Source organism: Vipera ursinii (assembly GCF_947247035.1).
Source record: "Vipera ursinii genome assembly, chromosome: 1".
NCBI classification, from domain to species: Eukaryota; Metazoa; Chordata; class Lepidosauria; order Squamata; family Viperidae; genus Vipera; species Vipera ursinii.
This window is the reverse complement of record NC_139512.1, coordinates 314,662,544-314,686,544: the sequence shown is the minus strand read 5'-3', so window position 1 is coordinate 314,686,544 and position 24,001 is coordinate 314,662,544. Positions and strand designations below refer to the sequence as shown.

Here is a 24,001-nt window from a genome sequence, read left to right as displayed (position 1 = left end):
AAATAATGTTTTTGGTGAAAAAAGTAAAATTTAATTCCTGTAAATGTGGACTGTTTGCCAAGCACCCAAAATGTACGGTAATCACATAATTGGGAAGGGCAGCCATTGACATTTTGAAATGGGATAATAAGTACTTGTTTGGAGTCAACTGCAACTTTGAATTGCTGTTATAAGTCAAGGACTACCTGTATCTATGGCCATAAAGGCATTACAAACCCAAGACATCAAGATATATTGTTACTTCTGGTTTGCGGTCACAGTCCTGATGGACATATGGAGGCGAACCTGGTCTCCAGCATCCAGTTTTAGCCTGCTGGGGGACCCTAGAAAGGGTCAAAAGTCGCCCTGTAAGGGCAACGAGCAAGAAGAGGACCCCCGCTTGATTGTGGAAGGGCGTCAGTCCTTATGCTTGATCAGGGGCAGCTCTTCAAACCAATGGGGAAAAGACCGGCCATAGTAATATGGCTCGTTACTAAGTTGCTGACAGCTGAAGTCAAATTTACTACCAAGCACTTTGAATGCACCGTGGATGAAAGTGGGTGAGATCTTATCTTCTCTTTACCCTAAGTACCTTCTTCCTGTAAAAACATTTTGAAGTATCCTCCCCCTGTGAGGAGAGGGAAAGGAATTTCTATCCCACTCTCTAAGAATAGCTATCAACACTGCTAACAGCGAATGTTCTTGCTTGACAAGAGATGAAGAAGCAGCTATTCCATATGTTAAATTTGTGTATTGCTTTAAGAGATAGGGTTAAGGAGGGAGGAGGAAGATTGTACCTCAAGGCCATATGAAATTAAAGAAGATAAGAACTTGGCGGGTTGTCTAATGGAAGGGAAACTGATTCTTTATATATACATACATACACTGCTCAAAAAATAAAGGGAACACAAGATAAGACATCCTACTATTAAATACAGTACATTGTGTTGTTTAAGTGTTCCCTTTATATATATATATATATATATATATATATATATATATATATATATATATATATATATATATATATATATATATATATATATACATACATATATACATATATACATATATACATATATACATATATACGGATCTTTGGTTATTCGGGTTTTTCCCCGCGTAGAACTAAAGGTGTAGGGGCGACGTTTCAAAGTGTTGGACCAGGGATGAAGTTTGTTCTCCTTTTCTGAGTGAGTTTTTGTGCTCTTCAATGCGTGCACTTATTCTTCTGTTGGTCTGTCCGATGTATGTGGTGGGGCAGGTGGTGCATGGGATTTCGTATACTCCTTGGTTTTCTAAGCCAATTATGTCCTTGGGGTTTCTTAGGATGGTGGATATTTTTCTGTCTGTGTAGAATGCTGTTTTGATTTTGTGTTTTTGGAGGACCTTGCTGATTCTGTCTGTGGTCCCTTTTAAGTATGGGAGGAGGGCTTTGCCATTTTCTTGTTCTCTGAAAATGGCAAAGCCCTCCTCCCAACACTTTGAAGCCACGGGACATGAAATTGATTTTAAAAAAACCAAAACTATCGCCCAAATTGAACATTTTAACAACAGAATAATCATAGAAGCCATTGAGATAGAAAAACGCCCCCAAAGCATAAACAAACGAGATGATACCTCTCGCCTACCAACCATTTGGAAACCCGCCTTGATTGACAGACGAGTCCCAACCACCAAGAATGATAGACCCAAACACATGATAACACTACATGATATCACCACCACACAACCATTCAAAAAGCAAATCTGAACCCACAATGATAACGAGGCACAACCACAAAACAGAAACCTAACTACAGCTGCAACATCAGCCACTTTAAACCCCTCCAAACCACACAATAAGCAAACTGACACCCACTATAAAAACATGGCACCACCACAAACACGAAGCCGAACAAAAGCAGCACAACTCACCAGCTCAGGTCTAAGGCTGGCAGCTGAGACCAGCCCATCCACTCAAAACACAACCCCCACCCAATCAGAACACACCCACCATTGAAAACACACTCCCACCCAATCAGAACACACTTACTCCCCCACCCAATCAGAGCACACCTCCACCCACAGAACACACCCCCTCTGGCAGTTTAAAAAAGAGGAACAAACAGCCACATGCTTCTCCCAGAAGAAGGAAGCAGAAGCCACCAGCCTGATGATGATGGATGGGATTCCGTCGAAACGTCGCCCCTACACCTTTAGTTCTACGCAGGGAAAAACCCGAATAACCAAAGATCCACATATGAACACCCGCGAAAACCTCAGAAAACATATATATATATATATACATCATCCAGATGTCCTAAGCTCTATGGTCTGCCCAAGATACACAAAGAAGGAACCCCACTCAGACCCATAGTCAGCTCCATAGGCTCACCTCTACAAAATCTAGCCAAATTTCTTGCCAAACAACTACAGCCTTATGCAAATTCCATCACCTCGCACGTACAAAACTCATTCCAATTCATAGAGATCATAAGTAAACTAAACTTACAGCCCTGTGACCTACTTGTGAGCTTCGATGTTGTATCCCTCTTCACCCAAGTGCCAATCAAAGAAGCCTTGACAGCTATCCAAAATAAATACAACCCCCCAAAACACATCCTAGATCTGACCAACCACTGCCTATCTAACACATACTTCATCTACAATGGACAAAGATACAAACAAATGGAAGGAGCACCCATGGGATCACCCCTCTCACCTGTCATCGCAAACCTCTACATGGAACACTTTGAAACCCTCGCTCTAGAAAAATCCAACCACAAACCCAAACTCTGGCTCAGATACGTAGATGACACCTTCGTAATCTGGCCACACGGCAAAGAAAAACTGGATGACTTCCTCATACACCTCAATAGCCTACACCCCAAAATACAATTCACCATGGAAACAGAAGCTAACAATCAACTTCCCTTCCTTGATGTCTTAGTCTACAAGAAATTCAACGGCTCCCTAGGACACACTATCTACCATAAAAAAACACACACAAACCGCTATCTGAACGCACTCTCACACCACCACCCAGCACAGATCAACTCCGTAGCCAAGACACTCATCTCCAGAACAAAACATCTAGCTGACGAACAACACCTAAAAACCGAACTACACACTCTCACTAATGTACTAACAGCCAATGGATTCCAAAGAAACACGATTACCAACTTAATCCGAAGAGAGACACCCACAAAAACCCAAGACAGAGAACAAGAAAATGGCAAAGCCCTCCTCCCATACTTAAAAGGGACCACAGACAGAATCAGCAAGGTCCTCCAAAAACACAACATCAAAACAGCATTCTACACAGACAGAAAAATATCCACCATCCTAAGAAACCCCAAGGACATAATTGGGTTAGAAAACCAAGGAGTATACGAAATCCCATGCACCACCTGCCCCACCACATACATCGGACAGACCAACAGAAGAATAAGTGCACGCATTGAAGAGCACAAAAACTCACTCAGAAAGGGAGAACAAACTTCATCCCTGGTCCAACACTTTGAAGCCACGGGACATGAAATTGATTTTAAAAAAACCAAAACTATCGCCAAAATTGAACATTTTAACAACAGAATAATCAGAGAAGCCATTGAGATAGAAAAACGCCCCCACAGCATGAATAAACGAGATGATACCTCTCGTCTACCAGCCATTTGGAAACCCGCCTTGATTGACAGACGAGGCCCAACCACCAAGAATGATACCAGACCCAAACTCATGATAACATCACATGACATCACCACCACACAACCATTCAAAAAGCAAATCCGAACCCACAACGATAAAGACACACAACCACAAAACAGAAACCTAACTACAGCTGCAACATCAGCCACTTTAAACCCCTCCAAACCACACAATAAGCAAACTGACACCCACTATAAAAACATGGCACCACCACAAACACGAAGCCGAACAAAAGCAGCACAACTCACCAGCTCAGTTCTGGAGCTGGCAGCTGAGACCAGCCCATCCACTCAGAACACCCCCCCCACCCAATCAGAACACACCCACCATTCAAAACACACTCCCACCCAATCAGAACACACTTGGTCCCCTACCCAATCAGAGCACACCTCCACAGAACACACCCCCTCTGGCAGTTTAAAAAAGAGGAACTAACAGCCACATGCTTCTCCCAGAAGAAGGAAGCTAAAGCCTGATGATGACGGATGGGACTCCGTCGAAACGTTGCGCCCACACCTTTAGTTCTACGCGGGGAAAAACCCGAAAAACCAAGGATCCATATATATATATATATATATATATATATATATATATATATATATATATATATATACACATACATACATACATATATATATATATATATATACACACACACACACACACATACACACATACATATATATGTATGTATGTATGTATATGTACACTTCTCCCAGAAGAACGAAGCTGAAGCCACCAGCCTGAGGATGACGGATGAGATTTCGTCGAAACGTCGCCCTGATACCTCCAATTCTACGTGGGAAAAAACCCGAATGACCAAAGTTCTACATGTATATGTATATGTATATATATATGTGTGTGTATACTGTTCACTGTTAATATTATCTTTTAAAAAAATTCAACTTTCCTGTGAAACTTTCCTGAAAAAGCAGTTATTGATACTTTCTATCGAAAGATCCATCTATCTACAGTACCCCATACTTCTTACATATAGCTTCAGAACATTGGTACTACATATAATTCCTTATTACAATCATACCTGCTGAAAAGCCTTTTCTGCTTGACGATCTGCATCAGTAACTTGTTTTTCAAGTTGCTGCATCTATATAAAGGAATAACAAATATAAGATGCCATCTTTTGTGACAGTTCCTAATGAAAGCATTAATAATCACGAATAGGTTTTATATGGAGTTGAAGGTGTCCAAGTGGTTAAAATACACTGCCTAAATAATCCTTAAAACAATATTACATAAACTATTTATTACCAATAATTATAGGCAGAGATGGATAAAAATATACATCAAGGACCACACTAGATCACCCAGAGGGTAGTGTTGTGATTCAGGGTCAGCCTGTGGGTTCGGCAGTTGGGTCGGACGACTCAGAGGAGGAGGAGGGGGGTGTTGAAGAGCTTGCTGATGATGGCTTTGAGGCTCCGCAGAGCCCTCAGCCAGGCCCCTCCCACCTGGTCACAACGGAGACCCAGCTGTGTGAGCCTGACAGCGTGGATGAAGATGACCCACAGCTGGCCCTGTTCAAGGACGCCCGACGCAGGAGGCAGTCAATCAGGAGTAAACAGAGGAAGGCAATGGGGCACCTCGGAAGGAGGCAGAGAGAGGCCACACCCTGAACTGTATTTAAGGGGAATGTGTGGGAGGGCTGGTTTGCTGAAGGCAACCGCTTGGATAGTTCCTGTTTCATAGCTCCTGTTTCATGGTTGGTGTCTTGTCTTGCTCTGTTTTATGTTAATAAATTTGGCAGGCTTTATTCCAGCCTCTTGCCGTTTGTAAAGGGGTTGTCCCTGCTTTTGCTGCAGGGCCGGTAGCAGGCTGGTACAGAACAGGTAGAATCCATCTAATTTTCTCTGCGAAGGGGAGGCTCCTGTTAAGGAGCAAGCTTAATTTTTAGGAAAGTCCCCATCTCTCTTTCGTTTATGGAAGCTTTCCAGTGGATTAGACAATTAGTTGGATTCCTTCAAAAAGGCTGAGAGCTAAGCAACATCTGACACTAAAGCTTTCTGTTTAATTTAATAGTAGATGGGGGGGGAGAGAATTCCAGCAGAATTACATTGTGAAAACTTTTTGTCACAGTTCTGCTAAAGATTACTCCTTTGTGTTCCTCCTAGCTCTAGAGAAAAAGTACTGCTGACAATGGAGGTTCTTAATAGCATTTTTGCAAAGAGATAATGTTTGAGGATGTCAGTACTTACTGCACCTAGTATTTGCAGCCTGAAATGCTTCCATATTTTAGTCCTTAGCTCAGACTTTAACAAATATCTTTATTTGGAATCTGGAAGTTGCAGGTCGTCAATGGCACTTATTTTTGATATACACAGAGCATGCATAGGCCTACTGGCATATATACAGTTTTCCTATCGTATCTTCAATAATCTACAATTACTTGAAATGCAAAAGGCATGGGATTCTGGGTACAGTTCAGTCCTGGTGCTGACCAGTTAAGATTTTTATGGTTTGGCTCCTCGTTACGTAAGGGACTATCTCCTCTGGATAGAACTGGAGCATATTCTATAATCTGAGAGGATCCCTTACATTTCCTCCTTCTGAGAGAGAAGAGGCTTAGGTGCTAAAGAAAGCCTTTTTAGCTCCATCGCTTTGTAACAGCTTGCTTGCCTCAAATTCTATATGGCCCACACACTGTCTTATTTTGATAGGCACTCAGAGTTTAGAGCTTTAGAGACAGTCTTTTTATCATTATCTGATGTGAGTTTTAGATTTTGGGATTATTTTAATTGTGGGATTCCATATAGTTTGCAGTTTGATTAAGTGTAAACCTCCTAGAGTCAGGTAATTGAGGTAGCCTCAAATATTGGAAAAATAAATGAATTTAAGACAAACTATCCTAGATCTTATGGGAAAGCATTTTAAGTTCATTCCCAAACACCCAGACATTGGAGTCCCCAAATGTTTGCTATAGTTTACAATTTATTTGGAGAGTTCTGCTGGCCTACCACAATGCCTTAAAGATGGGATTATGTCACCGAGGTTGACACGGCCCATTTTATGGCTGTGCAGATTTTGTTTGTCATTTGTTAAGTTTTTACCTTAGCTGCTGATTACATATGTATTTGTAGAGGCTAAAGGAAGATGACCTTGACAGAGCTATGCAGGCTCTGTTGCTTAGGCAGTCCATGAGATAACATTTCAAAGTAGCTCAGAGAAGTACTAAACTATACGCAGGAAGACAAGGAGGTACAGCACAATCAGACTTGCAAGATTCTTTTACAGCCAACCTCAATAAAAGTACCTTTAGCCTTCCTTTGGAGCTGATTTCCTGATCTGGTCTACCACTGAGGCTGATGGTAATGTTGTTATTGTTCTATGTTGTTGCATTTTAAACTGGGGTAAGCTGCCCAGAGTCATGAATTTGAGATGGGCAGCCAAACAATATAAATGGAAATAAACAGGGCTTTTTTTGTCATAGAACGCTCAGAACGGAGTTCCGGCACCATTTTTGGATGGAACCTTGTAGGGTAGGCAAGGTGGGTTGTATGACATGTGTGAGTTCCGGCACCTTTTTCTTTTACAAAAAAAAGCACTGGAAATAAATAAATGAAAAATCCCAGATAATCTGAAGTGTTCCTCCTTCTTACAATAGAATTTCCATGGACATTCTGCATGATTCAGCTTTCCCAAAGTTTTAATCCCAAATTTTGTTCATTTGTTCACTCCAGTGCCTGTATTTCTGTAAATAAGAATGGGTCATGCAGTTAAACTGCATATTTAAGAGTTTAAAGTGGAGAGATGAAAAATGTCCAAAGCAGGATCCAGCTAAAACATTGAACAAAGGTACATAGTCAGAAAATAGTCCTCAACTAGTTAATAAAAGAAACCTGGGATTAAAGAATGATTGTGTCAAGTAAATATGTTAAGTAGTTTTGCAAGAGCTCAAAGTATGCTTTGCTTAAGTCAGCTTTTTGGCAGGCAGCCTGTACAGAATGTTTTGTGTGAACTAGAAATATACTTGAATACACTCAGATCTGTGTATACCTACTTCTGTAAAAACAATAAAACATATCAAGTGTTCAAACTGTGTCCCCTCCCAAAAACTCTGACAGAAGTTTTATTATGGATAGTTGCCTTGATATAGGAAATGATCAGGCATACCTAAAAATTGTTAAGGATTCTGGGCAGACTTTGAAAAAGTCTGCTGATTCTATTAGAGTAGCTTAATGCCACAGGTGGATGAAAGTCTTTCAAGCTCAAATCTACTTATGTTTTTTATGCTTTATTGCTCTTTAGCTAATGGATCAAATAAAATCATTGCTGGGTATTATTCTTTAAGTCATGTAATTAATTTCCTAAGCAGAGTTATAAACAATATCAAGATTTCCAGTTCTGGCCAACCAACCTTTGAAAAGCTCATTCCATCGGAAACTTGACAGTTATTTTATATTTTATAGTTCTCTGGCTTTAGCCCCTCTCACAAAGTAAAACAATCAAAATATATTGATAGACTGCTAAATAATAACTGCTTGTAATAACCAGAGACAGGTATTAATTGTGCCTCCCTAAATGGAATTGTTTATATATCAGTTAGATCAGAAATACCTGATTTTTAATGGTAATACCAATGTGGAAAGTTGTATATTTTTATTAAGTTGTTTCTTGACCATCTTTTCTCCTTATCTTCCTATGTAATTACCACAGATGTTATGATTTAGGCTTTTTTTATTACTCTGCTTCTAATAATTTCCCAATTACATTTTTATCTTTAATCTTCTCTTGATTTATATTCTTGCTGTGTTTCTTTTTCACCAAACCAGCCACATAATCATCTTCCATTTTAAACAAGATAAACTTTTATTCCTATCATTTTCCATTACTTGTTCTTTTATGTCTATGTTTTTTCAGCTGGAGAGAACACAGACATTTACAATCTAAAACCACTTCAAAACAGACAAGAAAAAAAATTGGATTGTGATCAGCTAACAGTCAAATGGCCAATTCACAAAACTGGCAAACTATATGTGGCACATAAAATTCTACAACATTAAATGTAATGAAGTCATTTTTGTCTGACAGCAGTTCAGAAACATAAAATTGCTTGGATTGATCTGAAAACACAACAGGAAAGGTGTGATACATTTGTAACATACCTGTAGAAGAGGTATATTAGAGGAAATCACCAGCAGCAATTTCTGTTTCCTAATCAACAATGGTAGATACATTTCTTATACAAAATGATTTTAAATCTGCCCTTTAGGTCTGCTGAAGTAAGCACATTACATCTCATTTTGTAAATGCTCTGCTGTTTAGGAAATAGAAGAGACAAAAGACCATTGCCAAGTGTGCTTGGAGGCTTATAAACTGTTCTCTAGTTTCCTTTTCTTTAATTCAAGTTTTATTGGTTTTTCAATATTTACATATACAAGTATTTGTGAAGCAATATGGTGGTTGGGTAGTGAAAAGTAACAAATAACAAGTTGTTTGTAAATAGTTCAGGTTGCATCAATAAAGATTCCCTCTCTGATTCCCTTAGTTTTCAGATAGTCAAAGTGATCAAGTTAGTACATTTCTAGATATGACCTAATCAATTAACAAAGTTTTCAATGTAATTAGACTAATACATATCAAAATCCTGTTTTTAAGTTTTAACGAATTGCAATAAAATACTCTAAAGTGGCCTATAATATACAGAAGAAAGCTTACTTTTGGGGTAACCTACAATTCCCTATTTCAGTAAAGAATAATTCTCTTGTCTACAAAACTTACATTGTTCATTACAAATCATTCTTATGATTTAGTCTAGTTTTCATCTTAACAAATCACTAATTGTTAGAAAAGATTTTTTGTCTTAGCCATTCAACACTTATTAAAATACTATCTTATATTATAAGATTCTAAATTCTATAGTATAATTCAAAGTTTTATTCTAATCCACTGGGATTCTATGAAAACAAATAAAACACTGAGAAGTTATCCTCTTTATTGCCCACTGCACTAAATTAATTATCAGTATTATATTTGAACTGAGCCAATGGGTTATTAGGGTATTTTCATTTAGGACTATGCGATGATTCAGAAATATTTGAAAAATGTGCTTCAGGGCATGTTGGATTGCAGATGTAGTATCTATCTGCACAGTGGCTGTATCTTGTCCAAGGACTACATGTTTTACCCTCTGCAGCTGCCATGGAATCCTGAGAAAAGACGCAGCTGCTTTAAAGAGTTCCAGACAGGAGCTATATTCATGCTTCCACATGCTCCAAAACACCTTTTTGCAATCAATCTGAAGCACTGTGCAACTTTATTTTGTATATTTTTTCTTTGACTGGAAAGCAGTAGAATGTTATAAAATCAGCCAAAATATTTTTGGGCAACAAAATATTTTTTTATACTTCTCTATTGTGATCTATAGCAATCTTGCCAGTTTGTTTTCCTAAGCTTTGCAATAATGTCTCTGATCACAATACAATAATTACAGTAGAAAATACAAAACATATGACTATTATCAATCATTTATGACCCAAAAGCAGTGCTTTTTTTGTAAAAGAAAAAGGTGCCGGAACTCACACGTCATACAACCCACCTTGCCTACCCTACAAGGTTCTATCCAAAAAAGGTGCCGGAACTCCATTCTGAGCGTTCTATGAGAAAAAAAGCCCTGCCCAAAAGTATTGAACTGATAAACTTCCCTGCCAAACCGATGGATGAAAATCCATACAAATCAAGGGCAGTCAAGTGGGCAGTAATTTACAAGGCCTGCAGAGGACTTAAGGTTGAATAAAATTTAAAGAAATGTCCAATGGCATATTTTTATAACATGCCCTTAAACTGAAATAAAATTAGAGACTGGCAGGATGTGACATAAGTGTTGTGCACATACAGACTTGATCGTTAGCAGCTAAAGCAGCAGAATATAAGTCGGTTCAGCTATTTATATTTATGGACAATGCATGTACAGTATTAAAGATGCAAAACAGATTTCCAAAAAGCAGAGGAAAATATGCCAAAGTTCAACTATTCCAGCACACCCCTTAATTATTAAGCAAACATTTTTTCTCTAAATTTAGACACAAGTTCTTTCCTATAGTTAGCAATATAACATAAACATGTCCATCCTCTCACTTTTCTTCCAACCCCTGCCTTACAACAGATGCTTTTCTTCTGCCATTTTGAGTCTTCTCCTTTAAACAACAGAAATATCATTTTAACCCACCACTTTTCCAGTTTTCATGTGGTGAGTAAGTGATATGGTTCTCCTTCAATGCCAAACTGTTCTCAATGAGAAAAGATAATCTGATGCTAACTAAAATAAACTGCAAGAAAAATATGAAGAGTTAGTTTGAGGGAGAAAGAACGCTGAGATGCTGTCTTTCTGAGTGCATCCATATTTGTTATTTAGATTGTAAGTCATCAAAATAAATGTTATTCTAAAACAATTAAATAAAATTACACAAAAAGCAACTGAAAAATAAACTTAACATACCAACCCAGCTGATGCACATTAATATTACTGGCAGTTTAAAAACAAAGTCCATGAAAGTCACCTATGCAAGCTATTTTTGTCCCTGAATACTGTTCTTAAAAGAATTATTTCTAAAGGCCATTCTTTTTGGCTGTTTTTTATAACAACAACAACAACAACGAAGTTGGAAGGGACCTTGGAGGTCATCTAGTCCAACCCCCTACTCAGTCTAGTCCAGGGGTGTCAAACTCAATTTCATTGAGGGCCGCATCAGCATTGCAGTTGCCCTCAGAGGGCCAGATGGGCGTGGCCTACTGGGTGGGCATGGCTAGAGTGCGTATGGCCTACTGGGTGGGCGTGGCCAGCTCTACATCGTTTGAGTGGGACAGATCTGAGGGTCTCTGGCAGGAGGAGGGTCTCTGGGCCAGGGCCAAGGCAGTGGGGGCCGTTCCCTCACTGTTTCCAGGATGGCATCGCGGGCCGCATGAAACCACTTCGCGGGCCGGATCTGGCCCCCGGGCCTTGTGTTTGACATGTCTGGTCTAGTCCAATTCCAGCAACCGTTTCTTATATGTTTTAGCCTCCACTCCCCTAATCATCTTTGTTGCCCTTCTCTGTACTCTTTCTAGAGTTTCAACATCTTTTTTACATCATGGTGACCAAAAATGGATGCAGTATTCCAAGTGTGGCCTTACCAAGTCATTGTAAAGTGGTATTAGTACTTCACGTGATCTTGATTCTATCCCTCAGTTAATGCAGCCTAGCACTGTGTTGGCTTTTTTGGCAGTTGCAGCATACTGCTGGCTCGTATCTAAGTGATTGTCCATTAGGACTCCAAGATCCCTCTCACAGTTACTACTATTGAGCAAGGTACCACCTATACCAGTGGTGGCGAACCTTTTAGAGACCAAATGCTCAAACTGCAACCCAAAACCCACTTATTTATCGCTGGGTGGGTGTGGCTGTGGTGGTTATGGCAGATTGGGTGGGTGTGGCCAAGGTGGGTGTGGTCACCTCAATGTTGCTCATCGGGAGGGACACCTGTGGGGTGTGGGCAGGGTTGGGGGAGCTCCAGGAGGTCTCTGGCAGGTGGGGCGGTAGGCAGGAGACTCATCCTGTGGGATGGGGCGAGGCAGGGTGGGGATGCCATTGCCATGGGGTAGGGTAAGGGCTGGGGCAGCTGCTGCCTGACACCATCGGCCCCCACACACAGAGGCCAGCGAGTGCATGGGGGCCAACAGTGTCCGTCAGTAGCCACAGCCTGCCGGCCCCTCGACAGGCGCACTCTGGGGCTCTGCAGCCCGTCACCAGCAGTTCAAAGAAGCCGCTTCCAAGATGGATGGTCGGCCAACAGCTGAGGAGGTGCTGCAGTGGGTCGTGCCTGGGGAAAGGAGAGCTTGCGAGGCCAGGAGGGATGGGATGGGGGGAGGGAAACCAGCTGTGCCGGGATGCATTTAGCCACATGGGACCTCGGCAAATTAGCAGGCGGCTGGTTGAAGAGGGACAGTTCCCACCTCTGGGGCATGGCGTGGGTGCCCACACAGAGGGCTCTGAGTGCCGCCTCTGGCACCCGTGCCATAGGTTCGCCACCACTGACCTATACTATACCTGTGTATTTGGTTTTTCTTGCCTAAATGTAGAACCTTATTTTTTTCACCATTGAATTTCATTTTGTTAGATAACGCCCAATGTTCAAGTCTGTCCAGACCCTCCTGTATCTTAAGCCTGTCTTCTGGAGTGTTGGCTATTCCTGTCAGCTTGGTATCGTCTTCAAATTTGATGAGTTCCCAATCTATGCCCTCGTCCAAATCGTTGATAAAGATGTTGAAGAGCCTGAGCCCAGGACAGAGCCCTGGGGCACCCCACTACACACTTTCCTCCATGTAGATGCAGTTCCACTGAGGACCAGCCAGTCAGCCAGCTACGAATCCATCTGGTGCTGATGCTGTCTAGCCCACATTTTTCTATCTTATCAAGTAGTAAGTTGTGATTTATTTCATCAAATGCCTTACTGAACTCCAAGTAAATTATATCCACAGCATTCCTCTGGTCCACTAATTTTGCCACTTGGTCAAAGAATGCAATAAGATTTGACTGGCATGCTTTGTTTTTGACAAACCCATATTGGCTTTTAGTAATGACTTTGTCTCTAGGTGTTCACTGATTCGCTGTTTGATTATCTTTTCCAGAATCTTCCCAGGTATTGAGATCAGGCTGATAGGTCTGTAGTTTCCTGGATTTATTTTTTCCCCTTTTTTGAAGATGGGAACTACATCAGCGCTTTTCCAGTCCTCTCGTAGTTCCCCAGTGCTCCAGGATCTTTGAAAAATATAGTTCAGTGGTTCTGATATCACATTTGCCAGTTCCTTGAGAACCTTGGGGTGTAATCCATCTGGTCCTGGTGGTTTGAACTCGTCTAGGCTAGACAGATGCTCACTTATCATTTTCTTGCTTATCTTAACCTGTGTTTCTATTCTGTTTTTTTATGGTACTGTTTTTGATAGGTTGGACTGTTTTTTCCCTTTGTGTAAGGACAGATGCAAAAACCAAGTTAAATAGTTCTGCTTTCTCCCTGTTGCTTGTCACCTTCTTACCACTTTCCCCCACTAATGGACCAATCATTTCCTTAACTTTTTTTTATTTTTACATGTTGAAAGAAGCTTTTTTTGTTATTTTTGACTTTGGTCGGAAGCCTTAGTTATGTACCCCTTTCCACTTTTTATACTTGTCCTTTTTATCTTTCAATTTATCACAGAGTTCTTTATGCAGTCATGCTGGTTTCTTTTGAGAGCTGTTATTTTTCTTCTTTGTTGGTATTGTGCTAGACTGGGCTTTTATTATCTCACTTTTTAAAATTTCCCAAGCTTCTTGAGTTTTTTTCCCCCTTAAGGATTCTCATCCATGGAATTCTTCCCAAGGTCTCTCTAAGTTTATTGAAATTAGCTCTCTTAAAATCCAAGACTCTAGTTTGACTGTGTTCTATTACTTGTGCTTCCAGAATGTTGAATTCCAATATTGTATGATCACTTCCCCCCAAGGTTCCTGTGGCTTCAACACTTCTATCATTTCATCTCTTTTAGTGAGGATTACATCCAACATGGCTAATCCCCTAGTTCCCTTATCTACTTTTTGCAAGACAAGGTTGTCTGCTAGGTTTGTCAGGAATTTGTTTGATCTTCCACTTGGTGCAGAGTTTGTCTCCCAATTGATGTCAGGTTAATTAAAGTCCCCCATTACTATTGTGATGTGCTTCCTATATACCTTAGTTAGCTGACTAGCAAAAAGTTCACCTATTTCCTCTGTTTGGTTGGGTGGCCTATAGTATACAGCTGTGGCAATGTCATTTTTCCCCTTTTACATTGACCCATGCATTCAAGATAGTTTTCACCATTGCTGTCCTTTGTATATAACTTTTTGTTAAGGATTTTGATTAAAATTGTAAAAAACTAAAACAAACTTAAATTTAAAAAAAATTAAGAAAGAATAAAAAGTGCAAGAAAAAATAAAAAGAGAAAAAGAATATTTTATAAAACAGACATGATTTCCCATCTTCATTACAACAAGTATAGACTAATTTAGTAACCTTTCACTGGCTATAAAGTTAGAAAGAGATATCTCTTCCTCCCATATCCCATCAATTATTACAAGCAAATCCATAAAACATCAACTTTTCAATTCTGCTGTCAACAACAATTCTGTAAAAGGCTGCCACAACTTTGAAAATAAATGTCTTATTTTAACCCAGATCCAGTAAATTAATTTTATATTCCTTCCTTTTTACTTCTAACAGTTTTTAAATTTAGGTCATTCAAATGCTGTCACAGGATTTGAGTTCTTTTTAATTTTTCCTTATCCTATTGCTCAGTTTTTCAAGGGTTCAATAAACCTTTTGTAGTTTCAATAAGAATTTTTTTCCAGGTCATTCTTTTGGTTTTTTCTTTGCATTTTACCTTTTAATTTTTAAAATTTCAACCAGTTTCTTTTGTATATCCAATAAACAGTCATTTTCTAACTCATTCTCTTGGTCTGTAATCTGTACTTCTACTTTTGGTACTTTCTCTCTCTTGATAGACAAAATTTGCACATCTGTCATTCCCTCATTGACGTATTTTATCCATAGACGTGGGAATTGACACTGTTGATATTGTAGCTAATTTCTTGCTTCATCTCCCAAAGATATCATTTAATATTTTGAATGTTAGAACATTTTGTGACATTTTGTAAATCTCAGCTAACTGCCACAAAAAGCTGGCCTTATATTTTTTTCCCTTCTATTTAGATTCTAGTTCCTCCAAGTTTCAAAAATCATAAACTTGCTTATATTTATTAAAAGCCAAGATACACAAACTAAGTCTGTTTTCCATGACAAAATGTCAATATTACAAGCTTAACTGAATCCTTAATCCATTTGTAATTTTCTTAGATCAAAATCTTATTTAGATTTTTTCTAAATTTGAATTTACAGTTTTTTAACTTTTAAGCTTTTAATTTTTCTTTTATTCACAGCTGGGGCTAAGCTCATCTGGTGACTTTTCAAACTTGTCCTTCTGAAGGCCTCTGATAATGTTAAATTAGTTAATAGATAATTTCTGAAAGTGATTAGACAGTGAAGCTTGCAAACCAACTGTCATTTAAAAGGCTCCATTGTGGTTATGAGGAAATGGCTAATCCCTTCATTCCTTGGCTCTCAAACCCGCAGAAGACTGCTGTCCTGAAGTCTCCCATCCTTTCTTTATCTGGAGCGGTTCTGAAGAACTGGTTTCCTCACCAGTTCTTGGTCTCTTCTGCAGTCATCAGATCTACTTTTGTGGAGACATCTTTGATTCTCCATGCCTCCCCTGGAAGTCAAATCTCATTCAAATTTGGTTGGAAAATAAATACTGTCTCAATGTCCCTTATATAAATTATACTTTTCTTTATGTTAGAATTTATTAATTGTGCATGATGTGACTAAAATAGATAAAACCAGGGCTTTTTTTCTCATAAAACGCTCAGAATGGAGTTCCGGCACCTTTTTTGGATGGAACCTTGTAGGGTAGGCAAGGAGGGTTGTATGACATGTGTGAGTTCCGGCACCTTTTTCTTTTACAAAAAAAGCACTGGATAAAAGTAAAGAAAATTCTTGTTACAATTTGTTTGTTGTCTGCTTTCAAATTTTGAATGTTCCCACATGGGTTGCTTCTTTACATTTGAACTCTTAAGAATCTTGCATGTTACCTGTTGTAATGCTTAGCCCTGGTAAGAACCTGATACCTCTGGTATTTTGGAGCCAAACTCCCACAGTCCCTTGACTCTAGCCATTCTATATTTGATTAATGAGAGCTGAAAATCCGAAAGCTAGCTAGCTAAACCCAAATCATTATTTACTCCTGTAAATACAACAATATAAAAGACGGTGCTGCCATTTTATTATTCCATGCATTTGATGAATTGTAAAAAAATATTTATTAAAAATGCACAAGTGGTGCATATTTCTATTGTTAAATGCCAAATGTGCTTCAGCTTACACAAAACAATTCTGACATTTCCTTAAGCAGCATATTTTCTTTGTATCTGTAACACTTAGGATGAAACTCAACATTAATAAAATGAAGTGATTAATAAAATGAACTCCATGATCAGTCTGAACAAGTTATAGTAAAACCATTTCTTAAATTCTGCTCTGAATCCCTATTAACATTTCTGCCATTTAAACAGTCACAACGTCTGCTTAGATATTTAAGAAGTCTTTTCCTTTATATTTAAATTTGCAGAGTATGCTCTGATATGACAAAATGAAAAAAATAATCCAGTTGCCACGACCTACTATTAATTCCTATTTCTTTGTCTCTTCCTCTTCCCTGCTCCCACATTTTCAGGGCCACCATGGTGTACTATTAAATACCTCACAGTCAAAACTATGAAGCATAATACATAACTTGCCAAGTGAAAAAAGAGAGAAGAATAGAGTGCTTATGACGTAAGTTTTTACACCTCTCCAGCTTATCAGATGTTTATGATCCAACCCTGACAATTCAGGAAAACATATGTATTAAACTGCTTAATAAGATTCACCTGGAAAGTATAAATATAACTATATGAAGTAGATGAATAAATGGAGAGTATTACCTTTCTTTCAAAGAAAACAAAATTAATCTTCACACTAACAACTAATGCTGGGCAATGTGCAAAAATTACATTGGAAATTATAGATAAAAATAACCAAAAAAGCAACAGAGTACAATCAGAAGAATTTTGTTTTAATGTGTATGCTTGTTTTGAGGAAACTAATTAATGTTTTTTAATGTCTGTTTGCCCTGAATTAAGAAAAAATAATATTCTAAAGCCAACACTGTGTGATTTAGACTTGACTAAATGTAAAATGATTCCCTTAGATGCATTTTACAGCCTTAATCAGATTATTCAGTTTAATGACACGCCAACAAAAGGCTTATTTTCTCAGTATTTTTTTGAAAAAATAAATTTAATCTATGTGTGGGCACATCATGAGTTTTCTTTATCTTGCAATAAATATTTAGAATATTTTTGCACTTATATGGAAACTTTATTACTTTATTAATCTTTTGCTGATTTTCTATGGCCCACTGTTACAGCAGCAATTCTCCCTAATAATCCCATCAAATGGGAATAGTAATAGACCACCACTGTAATTCAAAAGAGTACATACCGTAAAACCCTTTGTATGGAACAGGATATCTTGAATAAATCCTAATGAACAACACACTGTTCATGAATAATTAAACTATTTGAAACTTTTGGTGGTTTCAAAAGAAGCACATTTGTTAGAAATTTACACTGCCCACTTAACTCTGAAGCACCACCCCTACAACTAATTCAATTGATGGCATTATGTACCTCAAGTGAAAAAAATATGGTTGATCCTCTGGTAGTCTCTGTATTGCTTTCATTGGATGATAGAGCTTGTTTTAGCATATGTCCTACCCGCTAAACAAAGGATGCTGTCTCAAGTAATGGATACTCTGCCATCACCAACATTGAATAACATCAACATTCTTTTAGCAAAGTTCTATGTATAAAATATGGAGGTGGTACATCTTTTTCTCCTTTCACACCTAATCATTCAATGCTTAACCTGCAGCTCTCTTACTTACTTCCTTTTTTCTTAATGTATACATTTATTGACAAGAATAACCTTATCTCATTTCTTATTAGAATCTAAAGTTTACACTTAACTTGCAGCAATACATATTTTCCAGGCATTTTTCTCAAGACAGCTATTGCAAATTCGTGCCCTTTTTTTTCTTAAAAAGTAGGTTTAAGGGAAATATAGTGATTATTTGTAAACATATATGTTTTAAGTGTTCCCTGTCAGAGCAGCCAGTTAGATATATATGTAATAATCCAATCCAACTCTAGCTATACTAAAAATGTAGGCATAACCAATTGCGCCAGAATGTGCTCTGCATTTTTATGTGCATCTTCTTAAAAAAGTCTTTTTACACACTGATATTTTCTGTACCTGTTATATGTGTAATTGATGAGCCAAAATTATCATTTGCATATATCCCATCCCCACAATATTCAAATTCCTCAAAAAGGAAAAGTACTGCAGGTACTACAAAAGGGAAATGAATCATCAATCTCTTTGCTTTCAAGTTCACTGATTTACCACCCATATGTCCAGACTCCTTGATTTAATAAACAACACGTGTAACTTGTATAAAATGTGTATCCCAGTTAATATTTGGCTATTCAAAAGGGTGCAAGGGGAGCATGTTCAAACACTATTCTTTAGTGAAGAAAACAATCTATTTCCCTCCCAATGATTATTCCCGAAATAAGGGACATATTTTTATATTGAGGATTACCTTGGATTCCTTTATCTATCCTTATATGTACTGTATGTACAAATATACAGTGGCACATAAATATTGCTGTGGAATGTTATTAACCTCCAAATTTTGAGGGTTGCGTGGTTGCTGATTTTCATGTTGAGGCTAAACAGCCCTTATCTGAGGTTGGCTGGGCAAAACATAACTAAGCAGGGATGAACTATCACAAGAGTTTTGTGAGCATGTGTGGGTATTTCCAGAAGACCTTGGCTGAGTACCTTCTAAGTGATTGTGGCAGCTCATAGCTTTGAAGATCTAGAGAAGCATTTTTGGACATATGCATTTTTCCTACAATAGATAAAAGCATACATACATGTCTAGTGATCACTATTGCCAGATTAAGCTAATTAGTCAAAAGTTATCTATTTAAGCAAATGTAATTAGTCAATAGATATCTATTAAACTGAGCTTAAATGGACTCCAGAAGATGGTAGAGGACAGGAAGGCCTGGAGGAACGTTGTTCATGGGGTCGCGATGGGTCGGACATGACTTTGCAACTAACAACATCTATTAAACAATCTATTAAACCAATCATATGTTGTTGAACTATATAAAATATATTACACTTTCTAAGACTTACCTTCTCTGCAAGAAGTTCTCTAATTTTGCTGGCTTGAAGGCGAAACTTCATTAATTGAGATTCCATAACCATGCATCTTTCCTTCCAGTTTATTATTCTTTCTGGCTCTAGGAAGTCTGCCATATTTAGGCTTAGGGGGGGAAAAGCAAATATTCAACAAGATTTTTGACTGCTAATATACATACATTTACCTATATTATACAAATGAAAAGTATTTTAATTGTCAGATAAGCATGTTTTGATTACTTAAATACTTAGCATAAGATTATATCTTTATGCACACTACAAGGTTATGATGGATGTTTTATTAGGAAAATTGTACATTCATACTAGATCAAGAAAAAATCCCAATTCTGATTGTAAAATGTCAAGTTAACATGAACTCATTTATATTGCAATAATACAGCAATTCATGGATTCATTAATTCATTAATTATACATCATACTGTTTAAATCCAAATCATCTTTCCCTTTTTTTGAATTAAGAAATCTGTTATAGGAACAATTCATAGAACATCTTAGTGACTCATAAGAACTTAAGAAATAAATTAAAGATATAAGGCAGCAATCATGCACACTTAGTGGGTTCCAGACAAATAAAAAGGCTTTATTTAACTAGATATGTATTATGTATTAAAACTTATATTAAATCAAATAATTGACCACAAAAACTTTCTGAAATGATTAAAAATAAAATCTAAACTAATTTTGCTGATATAACTTAAAGATTATCAACTTCTCTCTCTTCTCAATTTTTGTTTTCCTTTTAAATTATTTTTAAAATGTAATATAAATATAAAAATTGTTTAATAACAAAATTATACTCAACCTTCATCTTCTGTGTAGATCACAACTATTGTATTGCTCATATAACTTTCTGATTTCCATTATTGTAAAGAGTTTTTTTAGTTATAATTCCAGAAAATTATTTGCCTTACATTTTTTTCAGAAGGCAAAGGACTACAGAAATTTTGCTGGCACAATATACGCTGTTTACATTTGTGGAATGAATGATCTTATTTATGAGTCAATGATTTCCCGTCTCTTATTTGATTCCTCAAGGGAAAAATAAATGAGTTCATCACTTTGGCTTGCTAGTGCTCTGATTCAGCATTATAAACCTACACACATTTTCCCTCCTGTGCCTTTTTTGTTTCTTTCATTTTAAAGTATAAAGTAACAGCACAATCCCACTGATGCTTATTTAACTTATTTTGAATTCAACTTGTATCTTTATTTAAATGTAAATGGATTTTCTTTCTGTTTGATAGGTAGCTGTTTTTATTTAAAGAAATTATTTCCCATACTTTAACATCATGATATAGGGTCTGTTGAATATATTAACTAATATAAGGCACTTATGAAATAACCAATTCAAAATATCAGTGAAATCAACATTGTCTTTTGAGATAAAAGTTTATATTGTACACCGCAGTGAAAAAAAGTTGTTCTTTTTAAATCGCAAGAAACACCCACAAAGTTCAGGGAGGTTAGGTTTTGCCCAAAATACTTTCCCAATATAATAAAGTAAACAAGCATAAAAAGGGAGAACTTTCTTTTCTCTATAGCCAATTATTTTCCTCTTTTACAGCAAGAAAACACCTCTTTAAAATGATGTGTTAGCTGCAGGTTGTTACATAATATGGTAAACCAAATTCATACAAAACAAACAAAAATATCACATACATTATGGCTTAACGCTCTATATCACCCCAGCCATTATCTCACACATTAATCTGGTTTACAGGTTTAATATGGGAATAATATAGAGGTAGAGGAAAGAACCATTTAAGCTACTTTTAACTGTAGGATGAAACGTAAGATATGCCTATAATAAATCAGTAAAGACAGTATATCCAGAGAAATTTCTGGTGTAAAAAGTATTGGCTATAGTATTTCCTACACCGCAAATAATGTTTACGTATAGTACTATATAGTGTTGAATAAAGTTTGTTTGCCCAGAGTTGCTCTGTGAATGAGATTGATGGTTTCTAAATTTGATAAATAAATAAATAAATAAAATTGTATGGGTTCATACTTGCATTAATTAATGTTGTAAACCATTCTTTATTTTCCAGAATGGATAGTTTCATTCATATATCTTACTAAGCCAATAGCAAACACATGATGTTATGGTTTAGCACTATACTGTACATAAACCCAACGATTATCCATGAGTAGGATGCCAAATAAGCAGCAATAAAATTACTGATTGGTGGCTATTACCTAATTCCATTATTTGTTTATTATTATTTATTTATACTTGGGCACATTTAAACAACACTGCAGTCACCTTTAGAGACATTAGGCCTATGGTATTATAATTGCCTTGTTTCCTCCATCTTCAGAATATATACTGTAATGCATTACTATTTTTTGCAATATTTTTACTGGCAAGATGCATTGCTTTATAAATTTGTATTGAAACCTCCTGATTCTACTACTGTACACTGATTAGAAAGGCCTATTTCAGAGAATGATCCTTCTGGAACATGCTGATCATTTCCTATACTGAGCTTCTTTAAAAATTTCTTGCGGTTCAAGGCTTTTCCACTTATCACAAGGAAAAAGATTACTGACCATATTTCCAACTCAAAAACAATTTAGCATTCTGGGAGCCTGGCCAGAATGAAGAGCAAAAGAATTTCAAAGTGGTTTTCAGGATATGGAACAAGAGTGGGTAGGCCTCAAGGGCAAGGGGCTTTTAAAAAGAGAGAAAAAAGAAAAAAATGCTCCCAGTTATTCACAGCCAGGTATAAAAGCCACACCTTGAGAACTATGGATTCTTAGCCCAGGGATTTATTTTGTGTACCAGTTCTGAATGGAGCTTGTAGTTTCTCAATACATTCTACTCCTTGTTGTATTTCTGTAGAACAATCTATGGCAAGTAGGAAGAATGCAGTATTGTTGATACTATTGTTAAAACAATCTGATGTCAGAAAACTTTTCTGATTTAGCATTACCATTCAATCCAGTTCAGTTCAATTCATGCAATCCAGTTGTTATTGTTGAAGTTATTATTATTTAGCCTCTATCCATGCCTGGTATGTAGATATTCCCATGTATGCCACATTTCCCTTGGCTCTTCTCCTATTTGTAGGATAGTGACAGAAGGAAAAAAAAAACAAAAAACCACTTGCTATTCAAAAAGTATAAAACTCCAGAATAGTACTTTTTCTAACACTGGGTCTAAACCCAAACTTAAGCCTCAAAAGGATTGAGTTCTTGCACTGGGGTGATGAATGATAACACAAAGTGCCTTTTCCTCAGGACAACTAGTCCTCATGCTTTTGGTTCCTGTAATGGGAAAGTGTCATTTCCTAGAACTTAGATCTGAACCCAACACCTCATGGCATCAAATTTAAGACATTGATTTCTCTTTCATTCCATTAGGGACACCTTTTACAGAATTTATAATCATACCAAACATATGTAACTTGACACAGAAATAAGCCATACTGTAGCAGTGTCTTAAAAAGAAAGAAAGACCCTTCTTCTCAGATGCCTGTTAACAAGTTTTGATAAAAAAAAGAGAGAGAGAAAGAAATGTAGGGAGAAAAAGCACTCAGAGAGATCTAATCATCTCCCATCCCTTCAGGTACTCTAGGAATGGTGTAGAACAGGGGTCTTCAAACTTGGCCCTTTTATGACTTGTGGACTTCAACTCCCAGAATTCCTCAGCCAGCATACGCTGGCTGAGGAATTCTGGGAGTTGAAGTCCACAAGTCATAAAAGGGCCAAGTTTGAAGACCCCTGGTGTAGAAGTTAGTTTGTGAGTGACTCAAAGCACGATGTGACCAGCAATATTAACAACTTTGGACATCTTGGGGAGTACAATTGCTTCCCATCCTTGCTCAACTAATTCCTTCCCCCCCCCCATTTTCTTTTTTTTTTGCTGAGCCAAAGAAGGAAAAGGGGAAAGAAGAGGCAGGACTAGGGGAAAAGACGGCTCTTGCTTGCTTTCCCTGCTCTCAGCAGGCTATGGCTCCTGGTCGCGCCGTCTCAGCTCGCTCAGTGTTTTTCCCGCCCCGAGGAGAGAGAAAAAACGAGGGTCATTATCCGTCCCGCAACCCCCCCCCCGTCCTCCCCCGCACCCCGAAGTTAAGGCACACCTGCGGACGTCGTCATGAAGTTTCCGGCTCTTCAATGACTTTTGGTGACGGGCCCGCGCCCCTCTCCCCAAGATCTCAGCGCCTCTCCCGGGCAGCCCGCTCAGCGCTACAGGCAGGCTTCGGCAGCACCATCTCCTCGCTCGGCAGGACAGGGGGCGATGGGGCCGGGCTGAGCGGCAGTTCTCCCGGCCATTCAAACAGCCGCTTAGGCGGGACTTGCAGTCCACTCCGGCCTCTCCGCAGTGAGGGTGGCGTTTAGGCTGCAGGCTCGGTGGGGTGGAGGCATCCATCGCCCAGAGAAGCCAGCAGAGCGAAATCAAGTTGTGGGGCAAGAGTAGCCTTGGGCCCTCCCTG

The 24,001-nt window shown here is 38.0% G+C and overlaps 1 protein-coding gene across 5 annotated transcripts in view; it reads right to left on the bottom strand.

Annotated features, from left to right (window-relative positions):
* PLEKHH2 (pleckstrin homology, MyTH4 and FERM domain containing H2) overlaps positions 1 to 23,795 on the bottom strand; it is a 70,788-nt gene extending 46,993 nt beyond the window's left edge. For 4 of the 5 annotated variants that reach the window (XR_014490725.1, XM_083348553.1, XM_083348555.1 and 1 more), the window contains exons 1-3: positions 23,648 to 23,795; positions 19,536 to 19,665; positions 4,712 to 4,774 (exon numbers count right to left, since the gene is read on the bottom strand). Coding sequence is in view for 4 of the 5 variants with exons in the window: in XM_083348553.1 (XP_083204679.1) it covers positions 4,712 to 4,774; positions 19,536 to 19,658 (186 nt within the window). In the remaining variant the exon portion in view is untranslated. Of the gene's footprint in view, positions 1 to 4,711; positions 4,775 to 19,535; positions 19,666 to 22,498; positions 22,626 to 23,647 lie in introns of all 5 variants that reach the window. The other variant, XM_083348554.1, reaches the window with a different exon arrangement.
* Positions 23,796 to 24,001: the final 206 nt, after the last annotated feature.